General features: G+C 40.2%; 1 protein-coding gene across 1 annotated transcript; it reads right to left on the reverse strand.

Moving 5' to 3' along the window:
• Positions 1-755: 755 nt before the first annotated feature.
• Positions 756-17,266, reverse strand: fez1 (fasciculation and elongation protein zeta 1). The gene is made up of 10 exons (XM_005803525.2): positions 16,967-17,266; positions 13,857-14,205; positions 8,252-8,339; positions 7,472-7,558; positions 6,727-6,892; positions 5,362-5,669; positions 4,124-4,204; positions 3,211-3,286; positions 3,062-3,127; positions 756-1,708 (listed from the first exon to the last, which is right to left on the reverse strand). The coding sequence occupies exons 2-10, from the start codon at positions 14,174-14,176 to the stop codon at positions 1,692-1,694; spliced, it is 1,209 nt and encodes a 402-aa protein (XP_005803582.1). The 5' UTR covers positions 14,177-14,205; positions 16,967-17,266; the 3' UTR covers positions 756-1,691.
• Between the last annotated feature and the right edge of the window lie 3,937 nt (positions 17,267-21,203).

The raw sequence follows: 21,203 nt of genomic DNA on the forward strand, positions 1-21,203 counted from the left end.
TTAATACTAGAGCTGTTGTTGAAAAGCTGTGGTATTTATTCACTCAGGATATTGATTCAGAAAGAAATCAGTGGGAAAACGTGAAGATCCGAGACCAATTTGTACAAACAGCAATCACAAACATTTCTGAACAGACGACAAAATCAGCTAAAAAAACAAACACTGGACACTCTGCCTCCTAACGCTTTCTCTCTTCTAAACTTTAATGTAAGTGTAAGTGATTTCAGGTCTTAGACCACAAGGTGGCAGCAAAGCAGCTCTGTTGGTGAAGTAAAGAAGAAAGCGTGAGAAATCAGTAATTTCCACATAAAATCTGATTTTTTATTCTTTTTATTTTTTATTTTGGTTTAGCTGTAGTAACGTGGGGTGTAAAGTTTGCGGTAAATCTGCAGCGGCCAGATGTCCAGCCCGACTCAGACCGATCCACACAGACTCTGCTCTGTGACGGCATCTACTAAACACTGACTTGAGGGAGTTGAATATTTAATTTATGTGATCACTTATTGCATGTTAAATTCATGTATCTAAGAGTCATTGCTTTGCTAGAAATCACTTTTCAGTTTGACATTAAAAGTTTTTTTTTCCTTTTTCGTCAGATTTCGTTGGTCGTGATTGATTTGTAAAAGCAACAAAATAGTTTCACAGATGGTTAAGCATATTCTTACACACTGTACTCATAGATACATGTCTTAAGATGTGAGTTGGTGGATTTTTGATCCACTGATGCAGTGGATGCATAAAAGGAAGCAATAACATTGAGGGTAGAAGTTTATTTGAATGAGCAATTAAGCGATGTAACATTCATCTACATGGGGCAAAAGAAAGAAAATATGCAAATACATACACAGTTATTAAAATGATTTTTTTTTTTCAGTCACTGAACTTAAAAAAACCAGATGTACACCTCTAGGTGGCTGCGCAGAGTGGAATAACAGTTACAGTAAATAAATGTAAAAAATAATGTACAACATAATATATATATATATATATTAATATTTCAAATTAAATAATACAAAAAAAAGGTTTGAAGAGCACTGGATATTCACTGTGAAAGAAGCTTTGTAACGCACTGCACCCGTAATAGTAGTGTGTTTCTTCTCACTCTAAAGGAACTACAGTACTGAGTTGGCAGAAAAAGGTGCATGGCTTTTGTATTCTTCTGAATCACGTTTCCCCATACAATCCACTTTATATGGATGACTGTATATATGTGTTGAAAAGAGCAATCATTCCGTGATTAACGCCTTTGTAAATAAATTCAGTCGAAACTTAACAAAAACCGTGTCTGTCAGAGCAAAAGCATGACAACGAAACAAGAGATGACAAGACAAGAGAGAAGTGATATCTGAAACTGGATCCCTGCACCGAAGTGATCTCTTGTGATCGTTAAACAGCTTATCATGCTCCATTAGTGAAGTCCTGTAAAAGTGGGACTGGACCGTCCCGGTCGCTTTTTCAGGCGGCGGCCATTTCGGTGTCTGGCCTGAGATGGGTGTGCAGGAAAGGAGGAGGTGAGCTCAGCAGGAGGCAGTAGTCGTCGTTTAGATGGATGAGATAATGTGGATGGTGTCGATCCATGGTTGGTAATGGGGAGCTCATGCAGACTGGGCCAGAGGTAAGGAAGGTTAGGAAAGTCCTGGGGGACGGGGGTCGGTTTCTCTGTCACACTTCACTCCTGGTATGACGGTTCTTTAGGTGGGACAGAGAACTGAAAGGGAAGATAAATCAAATTAAACCGCTCAGTGATTCTTGAGAAGTGGGACAAAATGGGTTTAAATTTTTCCAAAAAATTTTTAAGTTATTCCTCAAGCTTATATATGACAAATAATGTTTTGGAAATGTAAAGATGCTAAGGTGCAGGCTCCCAGGTGCAATTTTTTTTAATTTTTTTTTATTTTTAATGGGCCTGACCCAGAACATTGTCATCACCATCTGACAAAAATAAATGTAAAATTATTATTTTTTTAATGACCCTATTAGTGATATTTTTACTCCGTTTTACAGACAAATGCTTCTCAAGAAACAAAATAAATATTATTTAAGACAAAAAAACAACATAAAGTCCATCTGACAGAGTTGACTGCATGTTGGAGTTGACATAGAACTGAAGGTGGTGACAAACTAGAGAGTAAAAAGAAATACTTGATACATGTGAAGTAAAGCCATTTATATAAAATACATTAAAATGAATTAACTGCACATTTAAGTGAGATTTGTCAACACTATCACTGAAAGAGTCACACCATCAGAGTTAAAAACTCTGTGTTGACATCTGACGGAGTTGACGAAATGCCAAACCACCTCAGTTTATATGATGTTATTCTGAAGGAGGCCATATTGTAGCTCATCAGGTCCATGAAATCTTTACAGTGTAGTAAAATTAAGCATTTATTTCACAAAACTTCATCAAAATTTTGTAAATTGTCAGTTATGGTGTTGACACATCATGGTTGTGACGAACAACGTGGGAATAAAACAGAAGAAAAAACTAAAGACATAAGCCCACTAAAGCTGCTTAGCCCTTTTAGCAAAGGAAGAGAAAGGAGGATGTCATGGGGTCCTCAGAAGTTCTGGTGCCCCCCAATAATGCCTGATTGTTTTACATTCTTTTTATGTCTGGCGGTGTTGACAAAAACTTGGGACAAATTTCAGTTGAGTTGGAAAATATAGAAAAATGATTTTTAATTCAATTTATTGATACATTTATAATTATTTATTTGAATACTTATACTTAATTGTCATGATATATTATCTTAGTATTCCTTTAATTGTTTTAAACTATTATAATATATTGAGTTCTGCTCCAGGACGAAGGATTTTAGAGGCACCATCCACCTGCTACAATGTTTAAAATAAAAAATATTCAGCAAATATTCAGGAAAACATACATTGTTGTGCTCACATGGCCCAGGTTAGTTTTGTCAGATATTTGAAAAAATGATATTATGTATATATTTTATTCCAATTTTGTGCTTTATCCATAGGACCTGTTTTGTCCCTCACTGCATTCTTGTCAGACTAAGCAGCTCGCTGATTTCTGGAAGAGTTTGGATGTGTTTACCTTTTAATATGTAGTCGGTCAGCAGTGTAGGCACCTTCTCACTGTCTTCCTTCATGGCGTAGAGGACTGTTTGGAGAAAAGGTTCACAGCAATTTTACATGTCGAACCTGGCGATTGATTCTCACGTTTCCTCTCATGCGGATGCTTACTTTTTGTGAGCATCTGCAGGTCGTCCACAGATGGAGGGGTGGTTTTCTTCTCATATGGAATCACAGTGTTCAGATACTGAAACAAAGCAAATGTTCAGAGCGTTTACCAAGAAAGAGAAGTGATGAAGGCAGCATGCTGTCACCGATGTGCACCACTGAATGCAAACACGTAGAACAAGAGACTCTGACTTTTTTTCTTCTTTTTTTTTGCGTGGTCATCCAGGATACTTATTAAATGTGATGTCAATCTTTTGGGTGAACGGTTTACAACGCCACAGTGATCCACTGAAGAAGAACGTCACACAGCCACGCCCCGTTTACGGAAGTATGGACGCTGCCGTCTAGGTTTTAGTTATTCAGCAATGGGATCCAACAGCATCATTACAAGCTGAGAACAAGACAAAAGTAGCTAATGAAAAGAAAAGCATACTAATGGCAACGGCCTGTGACTTTAGCTTCTGTTTGGATGCGTCTTGAACCAGGAGTGGTGCGATTGGGATGTGATGCACGTCTCTCACTCAGACTTCTTTCATAATTATAATTTTCAGAAATTGTTTGCATCCAGATGTAGATGTAAGGATTCAGATAGAGTGTTGGTGGATGAGGATGCTGTGGACAGGAAGGATCTCCAGTAGCAGTCAGTCTTGCAAAAACTGCAGCAGAACTATAGCAGTAGCAGAACTTATCTTACCAACGCTTTTAAGCCTCAGGCGGTTAACTTCTATTACATCTATCACAAAAAAATAAAAGTAAAAACAAAATGTATCACCAGAAAACCAAACGTTGCACCAGTTGCCCACATAGACAACTGGTGCCGGCTGAGCTTTCAGCTAAATTTTCTATTCAGCAAAACAGTATAGAAGATTCAATTATCATTAGTTAAGAGAGCTAACATGATGAGTCAGCACATTACCTGCTTCTCATTTCCTGTGCTTCCAAATGTCTGCCTGATGCCCGTCTGCAGGATGTTGGAGAGGCCCTCCATGCTGAAGCGCTATGGATCACAACCAACCACACACACACACACACACACACATACACACACAATGAGGGACTGTTAAAAGTATGGGGTTTTTTTTTGTAAAACTGTGCTGATATCTGTATATCATTACTATCAGTTCTCTTTATTTCTTATAAACAGCATATTTACAGTATTAAGTAGCTCAAAGTAGAACTACGGACATAGTTTTCGTTTATTTGCTCGACATTATCAGCACAGATTCAGGTATCTGCTCTCTCAGATAAAACCAACGTTTGTGCATTGCATGTAGGGAAAATCCATTAGGCCCGTGTTATTGAGCAGGAGCAGAGCGAGCTGAACTGGGCTGTTAATAGACATAGATGTTCCTGTAAGATCATTTAGTGTGTAATGGATCTGACATCCATTAGTGGAAGAGCCAGAGAAGGAAAGAGGAAGAGCAACCAGATTCCGGGATGTCACTTTTCTGTGATTACCTTAAAGACATAACCCTTTGAAAATAATAACACTTTTAATAACTTTTATAAAAAAATAAATATATATTTTTTAAACATATTTTTTAAACTGTTTCTGTGGTTTGAAAGCATGGCATGCGACAGGTAATCTGTGAAATACTCCAGCTCTTTTGAATTCACCCAGTGATCCACAGCTTTCCAGAAAGAACCAATCAGAGCCAGGAGGAGGGTCTTAGTGCTGTCAATCACCTTCCATGTGGCACAGCTCATCCTCTTCCATCCTTTGACATGAATTAGTTAGCATAGCAACAGATGACTACGGATAAACTGTAAGTTGTTTGTCTGCCATTAGCACATTTAGCAGCGAGTACATTAGACTGATTGACGGTGCTAAGACTATCCTCCTGGCTCTGATTGGTTGATTTTGGCTGGAGTGGTGCATTTCTTCAGGCTACCACAGTAGCTCAGGAGGAAGGTGGATCTTTCCACAGACTATCTGTCTCATATTATACTGTCATGACATGGTGACAGCTTTAGCAAAAATGTTAAAAACATATTTTCTTTCATAAAAGTTGCATACTGTACCTCTAAGTCCACATCTCATTCGTTTTCATTCACAGTGATCTGAAAATCATCCTAATTACCAGAAGCAAAAGCTTGAAAACATCAGTTTGTATGAAATGAATCTATACAATGAGTTTCACTTGAATTATTCACCTTGACCGGCATGGTGCCGGTCTTCTGACCAGAAGAGGCGGTGTTGCCCCCATTGGAGGGCACCGTCCCGCCCCCCTGCAGGCTGAGCGCCTTGTCCCGCCGTTTGCGCTTGCTGCTGTCCCGCTGCTCCTTCTGCCTGTTCTGCACCTCCATCAGAGCTGTGATGAACGTGTTCTTCACCTCCTTCTCGAACTCCAGCTCCTCCCGCCGGGCCAGCTGGTTGACCAGCTCCTCCGAGTACTCCCGGATGGCGGCCTCCACCCTGTGCAGCAGCTCGATCAGCGCTGAGCTGGGCATGCAGCTGAGGCCTGCAGGACGGGAAACGAGGGGAGAAGACGAGACGGTGAGAGCCTGCCAGGAGAAAAGCAGCAACACGACCACAACCAAACTCTCCGGGCAACACAGAAAATGCTGAAGCTGTTAAAAGAAACAGTCCTAAATTTACTGAGAGAGGTTATTATTTGCATAAAGTAACCCAGTAGAAGATGAAACACCAAGAGGAAAAAAGTAGGAGCTAAATTTTACAACACTATGAAATAAACTTAGCAAATAAACAGAATTTTAAGTAATTAAGTAATTTCCCTGCTGGGATGAATAAAGTACTTCTATTCTATTCTATTCTATTCTATTCTATTCTATTCTATTCTAATCTATTCTATTCTATTCTAGAATGTGTAACAGTGTAGATGTTGAACACAGGCTTAATGAAAGTCAAAAGCAATAAACTGTTTATTTCCTTATATTTATGACCATGCGTATTCACGGCAGCCATACTGGGGTTTTGTTGTCTTCAATAAAAGAGCTACACTTTGTTAAGAATTTTTAATATTTTCTATCTGACTTGGATCTGAGAAATGTCCACTTTAGATGGAACAATGTGTTACTGTATTATATGACTATAAACATGGTTATGAGTCAAAACGCTTCTCTTTAAGGCCACAGATACTGCTATTAGAATATAAACAGTCCTAAAAAAGTAACTTCTTTTAATACAAAGATACATTTTCTTATTTGCGCAGCTACAAGAATAACCTTGTTTATAATTGTATGTAATCTGTTAGTTAGGGATAGGGTTAAACATGTGTTATGCATATTATTTCAACATGTTGGGTTTTAGTTTTTCACAGACTTTTCCATTTTTTTTTCATCTTTATTAAATAAATAACAAATATATAGTGGGTGATTTTGTACACTTGATTTTATATAATCTGATAAAGATCAGAATGCCCACAGACTAAAACCTCTCACCATGAGTGCAGTCCGTCAGTCTGACAACATGAGGAAGCCCAAAGAGTAAGAAAACCTAAGAAATCTTTAAATCGACGTCGCCCAAATTTACAACCAGGACTCTCTTTTCTCCTCTACCTTCATAGGAGCAGTTGTTGTTGGAGGCCTGGGACAGCTGCCTGATCTCCTCCAGCAGGGAGGGGTTGGTCCTGGAGGAGCACAGGCTGCTCTCCTCCTCATCCTCCTCCTCGGTTTCACCGGGATCTGGAGAGTTCTCCATCATCTCAACAATCTCCTCAATGACCTGAGACAGAGAGAGAGAGATTCGCCAAAACACTCAATACTATTTTCACTGGAGATGATGAAGAGTTAGTCACAGAGGAGTTTGGATAAGACCCAAGAATATATTTTTGTGAAACGATTTTGGTGATTTAATCTACTCTCAGGCTCTGACAGAGACAGCAGACAGCAGACACTCACCCTGGCTTCCTCTCTGTCCATGCACTAATAACTTTTCTGTTTTCCTAGAGAAGTAGCTGATCGGAGGTGCAGCGTGCTTTTGATCAGTGCTGGATTTCTACTTGACACAGCAGCTCCTTCAGCAAACCGACTGCTTCACAGTTCAGGCTCCACGAGAATCAAAACGTTCTATGCAAGTTCACGAGCCCGGAGCTCCGTTGCAGTTGAGAACATCTGATAAATTCACAGTATTTTTGCAAACTTTAACCTAACGTCATTTTTACATGTTCGCTCTGCCCGCATTAGTTGCGCAAACAACAAGCAAATTCAGGTAAAAGCTAAAACAAAACAAGTTCTTAGGAGGAATGGCTACATCACATTTTAAAGTGGCAGCCTCCTCGTTTTCTTCATGTCACACACAAACCTGATCTGCTGTAATCAGAGGCTCTTCGTTCAGGCAGTTGGCGTTCTCGTTCTTCTCATTCATTTCCTCCTCCTCTTTTTCATGGATCTGAAAATCAGGAGAATTTTTTCTTCTTTTAAATATTAAATGGCTTCATGACTTCATGGTCCTATAATCAGTCAGGGAGTCACCCCGTCTTTAAGACTTTTAAGACCGGGCAGAATAGTGATGTGTCGTAGAATTTGTTGAAGAAATCGTTGCATTCATTAATTTATGCATTTATTATTCACCAATAAGGATAACAGTTGAGTCCAAAATGTTTCTCAAACGTCTGCAAAACAGAATGAAACTATGAGAGATGTTAACACATAACATGGGCTCAATGCATTCCCACTGTACTGCCACTGACCAGTAAAATTAAAAACATGTTCACAAGTAAAACTCAAGAAGAGGCTGGGATGAAAATTGAAAAAAAAAAAAGAAAATTGAAAAAGAAGAGGCTGGGATGCTGCATACTGACAGGACAAAACAGGACATATATTGAAAATATAAGAAAAAAAGAAAATATAAGAAAAGAAAAAATATATATAAAAAATAAGGAAATAAATTTGTTTAATTTGGGCTTGTATCGACTCTTTAGGAAATTGATTAAAATTCTGGTGCTTTTTTCCCCCAGAAGTTTTGCAATATCTGGCCAGATGTACACTGTAAGTAAAATCGACCTAAGACCAAGAAATGACAAAATAACAATTATGAATAAAGAGTCAAGTAAAAGGCAGAGATTTTTAGAGAACGGTGTACCTCGTGGTCAGACAGGTTGCCGTTGAGTCCCTCGGAGTTGAGGCCGTCCCAGGTGGAGATGTAGTTGTCGGTTAGAGCGTCCCACACACTGCGATGAGAAACACAGAACAACTCAGAAGAGGAAACACTGAACCAAATATAAGGCAGAGCAACCGTTTTGGTTACTCGAGTGCAAAGAAACTCTGCATAAAAAAAAAGATTATTATTTGGTCGAGATGTGTGCTTAGCTGAGATTGAAATAAAGTTCCTCACATCATTGTGCGGAGCGGCGACTGACAGAGGAGGCGAACAATAGCACTGAGAGAGTCTTGGACTTTTCAGTGTTTTTTTTTTTCCTGCTTTGCTTACAGACGGTGCTGCGGCCCTGCTCCCACTGGCACATGGAGCACAGAGGAGTCCTTTCAGCTCGGCAGATTACCTCACCGCTCATGCCCGCCTGCCGAGGCTGCAGACTGCAACTCAAACGTTCAACAACATTTTCAGTTTTTATTTTATTTATGTACCTGTGATGTTGTGGTTGTTGTGGGCCATTTTGGTCAGCTGAGGTTGTAAATATGCTGCATAATCAAACTTTGACTTGACTTCTGCCGTTTTCTGGAGATTTGTTCCAGATTGGAGGAGCATAACAATTGAATGTTGCTTATGCTTTGGTTTAGTCTTGGGGAGGCACTTGAAGTGGTGTGGAAGGTTAATACAACGATATATTTTGGTGCTAAGGCATTCAGTGATTTACAGACTAACAGACAGATCCTTTTGGAACCTTAAATATCAGACAAAAAGCCTCCAGTTTGTCCTAAATGCTGCTGTGAGAGTTTGGATGACGGCGCTGTCCTTCTGCCGTCTGTCCTGCGGGGTTTGGAGCTCCGTGTTACAAAGCTGTGCTACTGTGTTTGTGGGCTAGTTGCCACTGAACAGCAATCATTCTGCTTAACACTCCGCTCTCCATCAGCTTGTTGGCTTGCTATAACTCGTATTAGGCAGCGACTGCGGGAATTAAGTCAGAAAATACCAGAATGGGTTCTGAGCCAAACTGCAGATTAATGTACAGGACTTCTGCTGGTTTGTGTACCTGCTGGGTTTCTGTTGAATCAGATAAAGCGGAAATGTTTCTCCTATGTCATACGATCTTGTCAGCGTTCGGAACATCAATACTGTCTCACTTTCTATTAATAAATGCTTGTAGGTTGTGTATAAGTAGCACTGATGGGACTAAATAACAAGTGATGGAGAATACTTGATGCCACGATTTACTCTAGATGCCATGAAAAGCATAAAATCAGGACTTTGTTCATTTGTCTGGCCACCACATCGGATGTGGTATATACCAGGTTTTCTCACACAGGCCTCTTTTTTGTGCTTTCTTGAGCTGCTTTCACCCTAGTTGAACATTGCTTGGAATCGTGCGTTTCTTTCTTTAAACCCTCCTGTTACGGCCCTGGGCCTTAAGGGCTGGACTGCAGGTGTTGCTTTTGTCTGTCTTTGTGCTCCTCCCCTTTGCAGGTGTTTCTGATCCGTTGATTTGGAGCGCAGATCAAAAATCAACAGGTGGTCGATTTTTGACCATCTGTTGATCAACGACCATCTGTTGATCAACCCCAGTCCATTGATCAATCCGTTGATCCACTTGGGTTGTTGTGGGTGTGACTCTCCATGTTTTGTTGGTCATTATGTGAAAAGGAGAATCCTGGAGAAACTTTGTAAAGCAGTGATGTGACCTTTTGGTGTTGTGGAGATGTTGGCTCACTATTGGTTGACGCCCTTTTGGTGATGCTGGCTGAGAGACAGCAGTAACTTTGAGTATGGTGCTGGACCATGCTAAGGGTGATCATGTTGTGGGTGTTGCTCTCCATATTCTGTTGGTCACTTGCTTGGTTACTTGACTTGTGGAGCAACGTTTTGTGGTAGTGGACCACTTGTTGCTGTGACCTTTTGTGTTGGGTAACACCAGTTCAGATCAGGCCTTAACTCCCCTCATTTGCACATTTGAGTTTGTCTTTGTTTTTGCACTTCAACACTTCCATATGCACTCATACAACACATCCAAGCATTTGCATTACACCACTGATACTGACATCCACAGTCCATTGTTGTTTTTGTTAATAAATATTCCTTTTTATGCACTTTAACCACTGCATGGTCTCCCGTTTTGTTATGACTTTGAGCCAGTCGTAACACCTCCCTTCTCACATCAAAATCGGGCTATATTTAGAACGATCGGGCTCCACGAAGAGCAGCGGCGTCTGCGTCTGTGCCTCAGAGCCCGCTCACTCAAAGCAGGAGGGTCTGGCAGTCAGTTGGTGGAGAGGCCACAACTGAAGCAGAGCCAAAGTTAACTGAGGCGTAGGCAAATTCACACTGAATAATTCAGCATGCAGCTCAACAAGGTGGCAGAGAGAATCGGGTTCTGACTGATGGACTGTTTTGGTACATTGTGGCCTTCGCGAGGAATCCTTTGTTCCGGTTTTGGCGCAGAGACACTATTTTTGTCTCAGTACCACTGAGTGGTACGAAATGAATGGTTACAAAATGCTTGTGTTGCTAAGCAGTTAGCCTGAAAAGGAAATGAATGGACGTCCTCTGTATGAATGCGGTCACCTCAGAGGAGTTTTTTTTGTAATGTTTTAGTATATCAGTATGTTTTTCAGTATTTGCTTAAAGCCCATTTTTTAGTAAATGAGTATATTTGGCTGTAGAACAAATTCTGATACACTGCAAAAACAATAAGATAAAACAAATGTGGGAAAAATGTCTTATAAGTTAAGTAAAACTAAGATAAGTGCTAGATCCACTGACAGCACTAGATATGTCAGTGGATCTAGTACTTCATAAATATTAAGGAATTATTGATATATATATATATTGTACCCCCCCCAGGGGGTCTTTTTGTGGGCTCTAGTGTCCCTTATTTTTTGAAAGTAGGCTGACAGGAAAGGGGGAAGGAGAGGGGGGAAGACATGCGTCAAATGTCGCCGGGTCCGGGAGTCGAACCAGCGACAGCCGCGTCGAGGACTCAAGGCCTCCAAACATGGTTCGTGCTAACCCCCACGCCACCACGGCACGCCCATTAAGGAATTATTAACATACAAGTTCCTATATCTTGCTTAAATGTTACAAGTTCGCTTTGCCTTATTTGAAATATATTTTTACTAGAAAGTAGAACCAGAATACTTGGTAAGATTTTGTGTTTTTGCAGTGCACAGTAATGTTTTGACATACTTAAGTATGTTCACAGTCAGACTAGCCATCAGTATATTTCAAGCATTTTTCAAGATCACATAAAAGCTGTTATTTTTGGAACAGAGGGGAACCAAATTGCATATTATTGTTAGTGCTTTACCCAAATATTATATCAAAAATCTAACTAGATTTATCTGTCAACAGAGAACATTTCTACCATTTTTGTTCTTCCTTACAAAGCATAAACTAACAATACAGATGATGTGTGGGTTTATATGAGGTGACATATCTTTGGATAGTTGCTTATCATACTCAAATTTTAACTTCAACAGAGAACTCTGGTCATCTTTATATGACTTTGAATCTCCATGGAAACATTTTGCCATATAGTCATTCAATGTTTCAATCAGTCATCTTTAGGTGACTGGTACATACATTCTGTCTGAATTGATATTTATTTCTGCTTTACTCTGACTCTACATCTTATAATCTGTTTCCAAATGAAACATTTCCAAATGTACAAATGTACTGTTAATCTGCAGCTAAGCCGTTGCCTTCAGGAAGCTTGATCTGCTCTATCTGCACTGTGGTGGTGAGCTGTTTCAAAAGTCAGATGGCTGTAGCGTTCAGACCAAATGGATCCCAGCTACAAAATGTTTGCTAATTCACCCCACTGGATGTTTTATGCTTTTTATTGCTTTTACAAATCAGTTATCAATACAATTTTGTTGATTTGGCCAAACAGAAATGACAACAACAAAAAAATGTTAAAGGGAAAACTGAGTTCTACAAAATAAAAAATATGAAAGATAAAATAAGTGATTGTATAAATATTCAACCCCTTTAAAGTTTAAAGTTCAACCCCTTTAATTGAACAGAGACCCAGCCATTTGGTACTCGCACAATGATGTAAATCACCTGAGTGCTGAGTGTGTCTCCAGTGATTGTAGTATAAAGACACCTGCATTTGCTAGGACTGTTCACTGGTTAATCAGGATTCCTGGCTCTTATAACAGCATGAAGACTCCAAGTCAATCAGAGAGGATGTTCATGAAAAGTATCGGTCAGGGGACCGATACTGTACTGAACATCATCTGTACTGACCGATACTGTACTGGACATCATTTGGAGTTCAGTTAAATCATCATCAAGAAGGAATGTGGCCGCACTCACAACCTGAGAGACCGAGAAACAAGAAGACTGGAGTCGCCATGACTACGCCGAAGGAAGCGACAACTGTTGTCCTTGTCAAGGCTTTCTGGGAGAACGGCAATGAGAGCCACTGGTGGAGAAAATTCAAATGAAGTCTCTACTGAAATTTGTCAAAAGGCATGTGGGAGACATGTGGCTAAGAGGAAGAAAGTTCTTTGGTCTGATGAGACCAAAATGGAGATTTTTTTTGTTTTTGTTTTACCACCATGTTTGATGGATAAATATGGTAGAAGGTAAAAATAAATGCAGCAAAATGTATAGACATCCTGGAGGACAATTTGTTTCCATCTGCCAGAGAACCACAGCTTCAGAAAACATTTACTTTCCATCAAGACAACGACCCTAGGCGTCCAGCTGAAACTACACAGAGATGCTCTGAAGACAACAAGGTGGAAGCTCTGGAGTGCCCAGACTTCAGCCCCATAGAGAGTTTGATTCTGGACTTGAGAAGGGCCATTTACAGCTGATCCCCACCAGATGTGCAGCTTGACCGAAACCGATCCACACCGACTCCGTACTGGGATTACAGCCGAAGGTGCATCGAAATACTGAGTTAACAGGCATGTTTATGAAATCACTTGTTTTTGGTTTACATTTTTTCATTTAATTTTCTTTATTTTGTAGAAATGAGTTTTCTGTTTGAAGGAAGTGTCTCTGGAAATGCTATAAATCATTTGGTGCTTACCAGGTTCTCAGATGATCTGAATCTGACAGGAAGTGAACAAAAACAAACCGGAGACTCCAAACTGTCCTTATTGATTGAAACCAAAATAGAAAATCTGAACTGGGAAACACTGACGACACCATTTACCACCTGGTTTCACAGCTTTACAGCAAGACATAAAAGTTTAAATTAGGTCAATAATTCTTGAATATTAATGAGAAAAAATATTAGTTCCACTGGCAGATTTTTTTCACTTATAACAGTGCAAAATGTCTTCGAGGAACTATTAGTTTTTATATATCTTCAAAAGAAAAATAGCGACTTAAATGTATATTTTGCTAAAAAAGTTACTTGGAAGTTAGTTTTGTCTTATTTCATGTGTACTAAGTTGCTTGCACTGGAAACTGGACACAAAACACTTGGTAAGACTTTCTGTATTTGCTGTGTGAACACTGGTAATCCCTGATTACGCAATAACAGACCAAGACTAAAAGCCTTGGAGAAATGCCAGAAAGTGCTCCATCAGCCAGAGGTTTCAAGTCGGTAACTCACTCTTCATCCTGCAGCCGTTCCTCATCCTCCTGGCTGTGGGCCTGGTTCCGAATCGGTGCCAGGCCTTCGGTTTTGGTGTTATAGTTGTGGAAGCAGACGTTGAGTTTCTCATCAAACTCGTTGACCAGATCCTCCATTGACTTGAAGCTCATCATCTCAGAGAAGTTCTCCAGCTCGGAGAAGTCCTCACGGGTGATGGAGGCCAGAGGGACGGTGGTGGTTGTGGTGGTGCTGGAGTAGGAAGGGTGGTCCCGCTCATCCATCCGGCAGGGCCGCAGGTCCTCGAACTCCTCGTCCAAGCACACAAGAGGGGCTTCCATGGTGTCCCCTGGCAGGTTGGGGTCTGGTCCTTACAACAAACAGAAGTAAAATCAAATTTAATGGACTGAGTTTGACTCAGTCCATTTTAGTTTGAAAAAAACAACAACTGAATTTTGAGTTTCAATCATTAAAGGGGCAATGTTATGCCTGGCACATAATGCCATTTCATAGCATAATCAACTAACTACATCCAGTTGTTATAAAAATAATGTATCTATCATATATGACTTATGAGAAATTTAACTTCCTAATTTAACAACTTGAAATTGGGCCTCTGTCTCTTTAAAAACTCCTGTTCTTTCTGAAACTCCGCCTACAGGAAGTCATCACATCATGACTCCTTTATTTACCCTTTAATAATGTGTTTTGTCTGTGTTGCACTGAGAAGTAGCTCGTATAAAGAGCTCAGCAGACGAGCAGTTCCACCAGGTGTTTGCTATTTACTGAAAGCTAGTCTGAAGGAGCTGGGTGGGGGTGGGATGGCTGCATCCATCCCACTTGGAAGCTTGGAAAATGCAGCGCCAAGAAGGAACTGCGTCCGAAAGCAGCGCTAGGTCCAACCAGACAGTTTGACCAGCTGAATGGTTGTCATGGGAGATTGTTAGAGAAAAGGGTTTCTCACACAAGCATGAACGAATAAAAGGCAACACTCCAGGTATACTTTTGAGAATAACATGAGATCATGACATATAGCTCAAAAAAATTTACTTTACCTAGTACTGTGCCTTTAAGGAGCCTTTAGCACAAAGAGAAGATCAATCAGAGCTTAGCAGTCTCTCGGGATATTTGTTGGCCCTATACTGTCTCCTAAATCATGTCTGCTCCACCTCATCTGGACTGGCACCATGATGTCTAGATGCAGGATGGATGGAGGTAGGTGTGCCAGAAGGGGACCAGGTCCCACAGGGAACCCAACCAGTTGGCTTTACTGGTGAACAGCTAATTATGTACCCCTACTGGGACTGAACTGATGAGGTGTCAAAGATTCTGGGGCGTGAAATTAAATGGAGAAGTCCACCATAAATTACAGTCAGGCTCTCATTGTGCTGCCCTAATTGTTATTGATAATACAGTGATTATAAGGTAGTTTTAAAACAGTGATTTAGACTTTTTTTTTTTCTAGCTTCACTGGAGGAAAACATTATTTTTATAAGTGAGCATCCAATCCTTCCAGCTTGGGTGTAAATAAAAGGATTAGGGAGTGACAGCTGAGGCCCTCAAAAAACGAGAACATTTTAAACCTTTTCAGTCCATTTGAACAGAGGTCAAACTCTGTGCCTCGGTCCGGCTCTTTGACGCAGTGTCATTACAGTGGACAGGCCTAAATTTGGTGCTTTTGTGCTTTGCTGGACCGTGGCCTGGTCTAAGTGTGTGAACACAAGGCAGTCCATTTAAAAACAAGCTTGTGCAAGCCTCTTCTTCCTCATCATCTTACTCAGCAAAGTGCTGCTCCGTCTGCAGCCGGAGATCGTCTTTCACCATCTGCCTGTCTCTGTCTCCATGCCGTCCCGCTGGCTTGTTTGTGTTCGTTTTAAAAATGTCTTTCACATCTGGCTCAGGGTTGTTTATTTCAAAAATTTCAGCTCAGAAAGTTCAGCGCAAATACATTTTGTCAGTGGAGGAGGGTTAGGTTGTCCTGAGACGTCTCTGTAGTTATGCTACTGTAGGCCTACGCTGCTGGAGGACAAACTGAACACTTTTGCTCACGTTCTTCTTCTGCTACTCTACGGTTTACATTCTTTGTTGTTATTTCAACTGTTATGTTTCCTCGACGCAGTCTGCTGGGTTTGCCTTGACGGAAAACTTTTTAAACCAATTTGATTAACGAACTGAGCTTAAAACACTATTTGATGACTAGGATCAGTTGGAACGTGTCTATGATTGGACTAAAATGACTCTTGTTTGTAAAGTGTCTTGAGATGACGTTTTATGAATTGGCACTATATAAATAAACCGGATGGAATTGAATTAAATCAGGCCTGATTTGTTTACTGCCTGTCAGTAGAACCAATTAGGAAACTGTGTTTAGCTAAATAAGGAAAACAAACTTGAAAATTGGTAGTTGGTTCTTTTTTTGTCCGAGAAACCCATTATAGGAGATACTAACGCCTTTTCAAAATGTCGTATGGATAAAATAAAATAAAAATCAATTGTCAAAAGCCTTTTCAGGCCGTGCTCGGTCAGGTAAGCTAACCAGACATTAAATCCTTCCAACATTACATCACTACCGTTGTATTTTTTTAAAGGGAGCAGTTCTATTGGTTTTTGTGTCACCCTTTTCAGGAGCCTTTTGGAGTGTGTGAAGCTCTCAGGTGTGTCTCCCCGCCTCACAAGCCTGCAGGTATGGAGACCAGGATGTCTGGTTTCACTTCGTAGTTTTATCTGGACATGAGATTTCATCTTAATGCTGTGATTTCAATGAAGAGCAGAGAGAATGACAGAACTGACCTTTTAAAAAAAGCATAATATGAACTTCCCAGTCATATTTAAAGCACCAGTCTACATAATACCAGCGAGTTGTCTCTCTTATTGGTCTAAACGCTGTGATTTCAGTTGAGGTTAACATTCTCACTACGGAGGCAGAAATTACAAAGAAGCATGGGTTTAGCTGATCGGAGGCAGAAGAAAATGAGGCAGTGGGGGAGGGAAAGAGGAGCAGTGAGGAGAGGAGAGGAAGGAAACCATGGTTACAAGATAATGATGACGGCAGAAAGGATGCACACAGAGGTCAGGACTGGACGGACGGACGGCAGGGTGGTGGGACGTAATTGAGTGAAAACGCTGATTACCTGCAGTCAGATGAGCCGCCGATTCTTCTGGCTTTGTGTGTGTGCGAGATCCTCTGAGGCCAGGAAGAGCTGTTGTTCTGACGAAATAAAAATCCGATGATGTGAAGCAGCAGTTACATTCATTCCAGGGTGGGATAAACAAAAAAACACCCCCCAGAGATAAACGACAGCGGCGTGGAGAGGCTGGATCTGTGCTCCTTCCCTCACCCGTTAGCCCACAGCCGCCTTGATCCGTCCTCCCACAGCCCGTTGTTTTCCAATCAATAGGCAGCCAGCACCGCTCCAACAGAGCCTGCGCACTGCTGGGCCTCTGATGACATCAGCTCCCCCCACCCCAAACCCAACCCAACCATCTCTCCCTCCCTCCCTGCCTCCATGCTTTCTCTCCTCTCCTCCTTTCTTTGTTCCAGCCTCCTCCCTGCTTCAGTCTATCCCTAATATTCATGAACGGAGAAAAGGGAGTGGGGGGGGATGCACTTGAGGGAGACAATGTTAGCAGCATATTTTTTTTTCCCATCACCTGGCATTTAGAGGGACCGGCTCTTCCTTTGTTGTGTATTCTGAAAGGACGCCATGAGACGGCGACGATGAAGAAATGGCAAATTGAGAAATCTCCTGCGCTCAAGATGACTTTAATACCTTTAATTTCCCAGGGTTGTGAAGACCTTCTTCATATGCAAGTCTCTTATTAATAAACAACTGAATACGATAGCAGGAGTCATTATTCAAATACACTGGAGAATTATAAAAGGAATATTGAAAGAAGATTCTTTCCCCCATAAAACATTTTACAATAAAGCTCCATCATACATCAGAGATCTGATTGGTCCATATGTTCCTAACAGTACTTCAGGTTTAGTGCTGGTTCTTTAGTTGTCATCTCCCAGTTTGAGTCCATGAGGCAGACACCCTGTCTACTTTTAAGGCTTAACATTTTCAGTTTTGATGAAGCTTATAGTTAGTGACTTGGGTTATCCTGAGGCACCTTGATAGTTTTGATGCTGGAGGACATAATGACCACTTTCCATCAGTTTACTACATTCTCCTACTGCTCTCCAATTGGCCCGATTTGCAGTTGGAGAGTTAAGCTGTTAAGTTCATCCTCGGTCTCTGTTTGTGTTTTGTTTTCTTCTCTTCACAGAAGCTATATCTGTTCTGGTCTTTCTGTTTAACAGCTGCTGCGTTTCCATTCAGCATAAATGTGCACAAATTGGAATTACGAAATAAATCTGCTTATTTCGCAAAAAGCGTACGTTTTTTTGATAAAAGTTTTTTACGCTTGGACGAGGTGATTTTTAAAGTCATGTCGAAATTTGGATATTTCGCAAAATATCAACGGAAACGCTTCTTTATCATCACTTGAGTCATGTGACCAGATGTTACCACTGGCGGAAAAGACGACAGAAAGTGGTGGGAGGTTATCGGAGCTGCATGTTTTTTAGTGACTTATTGGGTGAATACATTTATTCGTGTGTGATTTTAATTTCATTCCTTATTTAATGGAAACACCACAATTGCAAAAGTGTGAGGTTTTTTTTTCTATATTAGCAGGTTATCGACAAAATTTTGCACACATTTGCAATGGAAACACAGCTTGCGACGCCTTTCGGTCCTACAGCTACCGCTGAGCTCATGTTCTCCTCCTATTGATGAAACACTCGTTTCTGTCTCTCTCCCAGCCCAGATGCAACAACTGAACTGACTTTGTGTGCTGATTAAAATCCTTCAGATTGCACTTCTGGCTTAAAGCTTATAAATTCAACTAGACCAGTGTTTTTGTGTTTCCGCTCTGTCTGGCAGCAGATGGCCTCCCACACTAACTCAAGCGCAGTCAGCTGGCCACTGCTGATGGTTTCCACAAAGACAGTGACCTGATGCAATCGGTCGAGTTTCCTTTGAAAGTGTTTTACTAAATTGGATAATAAACTGAGCTTGACTGTATTGCTCAATACCTAGGATTAAATTGGCATGAATTGACTTTGAATAGGACAATGCGTTGGGACTGAGTTGACTATACAAGGATGTTGGATATTTAGGGGGCTTTGACGTTTCATTTGATCTATTTGCTGAGGAGGGACAGTGCATTAATGAACATTGTGAACAACACAAATGTCACTGGTAAATGGACTTTATTTTTATTGTGCTACTGACCTAACTGATCTGTGAATGCATTCACATCTGTACGCCAAAATGCAGACTAGTAAGATATTTGGGGTTGAAATGTTCCAACACTGAATGTGGGTGGATCGATTCAAAATGTTCACAATATTAATACAAAGTCAGCATTAGCATCAGATGCCAGTGTGGTAAGAATGATGTTTAAGTTTCAAATTCCCTCTTGACATTTTATTAAATTTTTTTTCTAGTGTAGTTTCTCAGCTCTACCGTAAGAGAAGATTTTGTTTTGATTTGCTCTCAAATGCTAATATTTTTGCACCTGTTATTTTTTTTGATTTTGTTTTTTTAAATTAGTACACAAATTTATTTTGTGTCTATATTATCGTGTTATTATCTTTCGAAAGTATTTTGTTGACACCTACAAACTTTATCTAAATTCCTTAACAAAATATTTCAAAGGAAAACCCACAAAAAGGCTTAAAAGTCAGAAGTCTGCTTGTATCATTCTTAAATAATTGGTAATGGTATTGACTGGAATACTGGTCCTGTTTTTACTTGACATCCAAAATGTGCAGCATTGCACACCTCAATCCAAGGCTGCAGCACATACTGATACTAAAAAATAAAAACACTGCTTCCTTATTCAAAGTTCTTTGTGCTGTGGATAAAATCCCTAAGCTCCTCTCTTACAATGTTTCATGCGGGGAAAAAACAGAAAAATGTGATTTATGATGTCTGCTTCGTGCAGAGAGTTTGGCTCACTCAGAATCAGATAACAGCCAGTCTGACTGAATTTATGAGATGTCTAATCCTTCCTACTATGTTTAAAGCTGCAATGATTTCCTGAACTTTAAAACACTTTGAAACAGAGAGGTAATTTTAGAAACTGGCAAACTGGAATAAAAAAAAAAAAGGTGTTTCCCACTGATTCACTGAACATGTAACGTCAATGCACAGAAGGTTCTGCGCGCACCTGGCACACTTTTCCTTTAAAAATAAACCATCCAAAAGAGAGAAAAACATTACTAGCTTCTTTAGCCGGTTGATTCAAGTCAAACAAAAGGAAAAAATGGGAGAAATAAATAAGAAAGGCCTTCTATTTCTACAACACAAGTGTCTTCCATGGTTGTGGCATAAATGCAGTATTTAACTACTTCCTGACCAGCAGAATGACAATTAGAAAAGGTTTGATTCTTGATGCAAACTCACCGGCCACTTTGCTGCTGCTGCTGTTGGTAGTGGTGGTATAATGATGTGGGATATTTTCTTGGCACACTTTAGGCTCCAATGGTCTCCATGGTCACCAGATCTCAATCCAATAGAGCAGCTTTGGGATGTGGTGAAGAGGGAGATTAATATCATGTAAAACCAATAATTGTGATGTGATTAGAGGTTTCAGGGCACACACACAAAAAATCACAGTTCAGAATCTGCTTTATTTTTAAAGTCAGAATGCGAGTTTGGTTCCCTTCCATCCGGAGGATCAAATCTAGAAGTAGATACATTGAATTTTTTAATTAATGAAGACACACACAAACCTATACGCTCCAATTAGCAATCAGTCCTTTGTAATTATTTCAGTAAGTCTATCCCATAAAAAGAAGGTTGTGCAGAGAAATCAGGTACAGATGCATCTCAATAAGTTAGACTGTTCATGAAAAGTTCATTTTCCATCCATTTAATCCGCATAGAGATACATTTTCAAGTCTTTATATCGGTCACTTACGGCAGTGACTGACTGCTTACAGTCACTGAAAATGTGACTTTTAAAATTATGATATGACAAAATTAAGACTAATAAAAAAATATATTTTTTGTAATACATAAATTTGAACTTGAATGAAAAGTGTGTTTAATACCTGCTGAAAGGTTATTTTCAAAAGGTACCTTTAATCTGGCTAACGGGCCTCATCAAAAGGCAGATTCTAATTTACTGGGTAACAGGAACAGCTTAGCTACATTTCACCCTTTAGCCTTAAAAATGTTACGGCAAATTTAAAGGTGCCAAAACGTTGGCTTGGAAGTCACGCAGAACGGACAAGTTAACCTTGGAATCAGAGGAAAAAGAAGCGACAAATGCTTCAGACGTAAGTGCTTCATTTTACAAGTTTATAAAATG

This window comes from Xiphophorus maculatus, chromosome 11 (genome assembly GCF_002775205.1).
Source record: "Xiphophorus maculatus strain JP 163 A chromosome 11, X_maculatus-5.0-male, whole genome shotgun sequence".
Taxonomy (NCBI): Eukaryota; Metazoa; Chordata; class Actinopteri; order Cyprinodontiformes; family Poeciliidae; genus Xiphophorus; species Xiphophorus maculatus.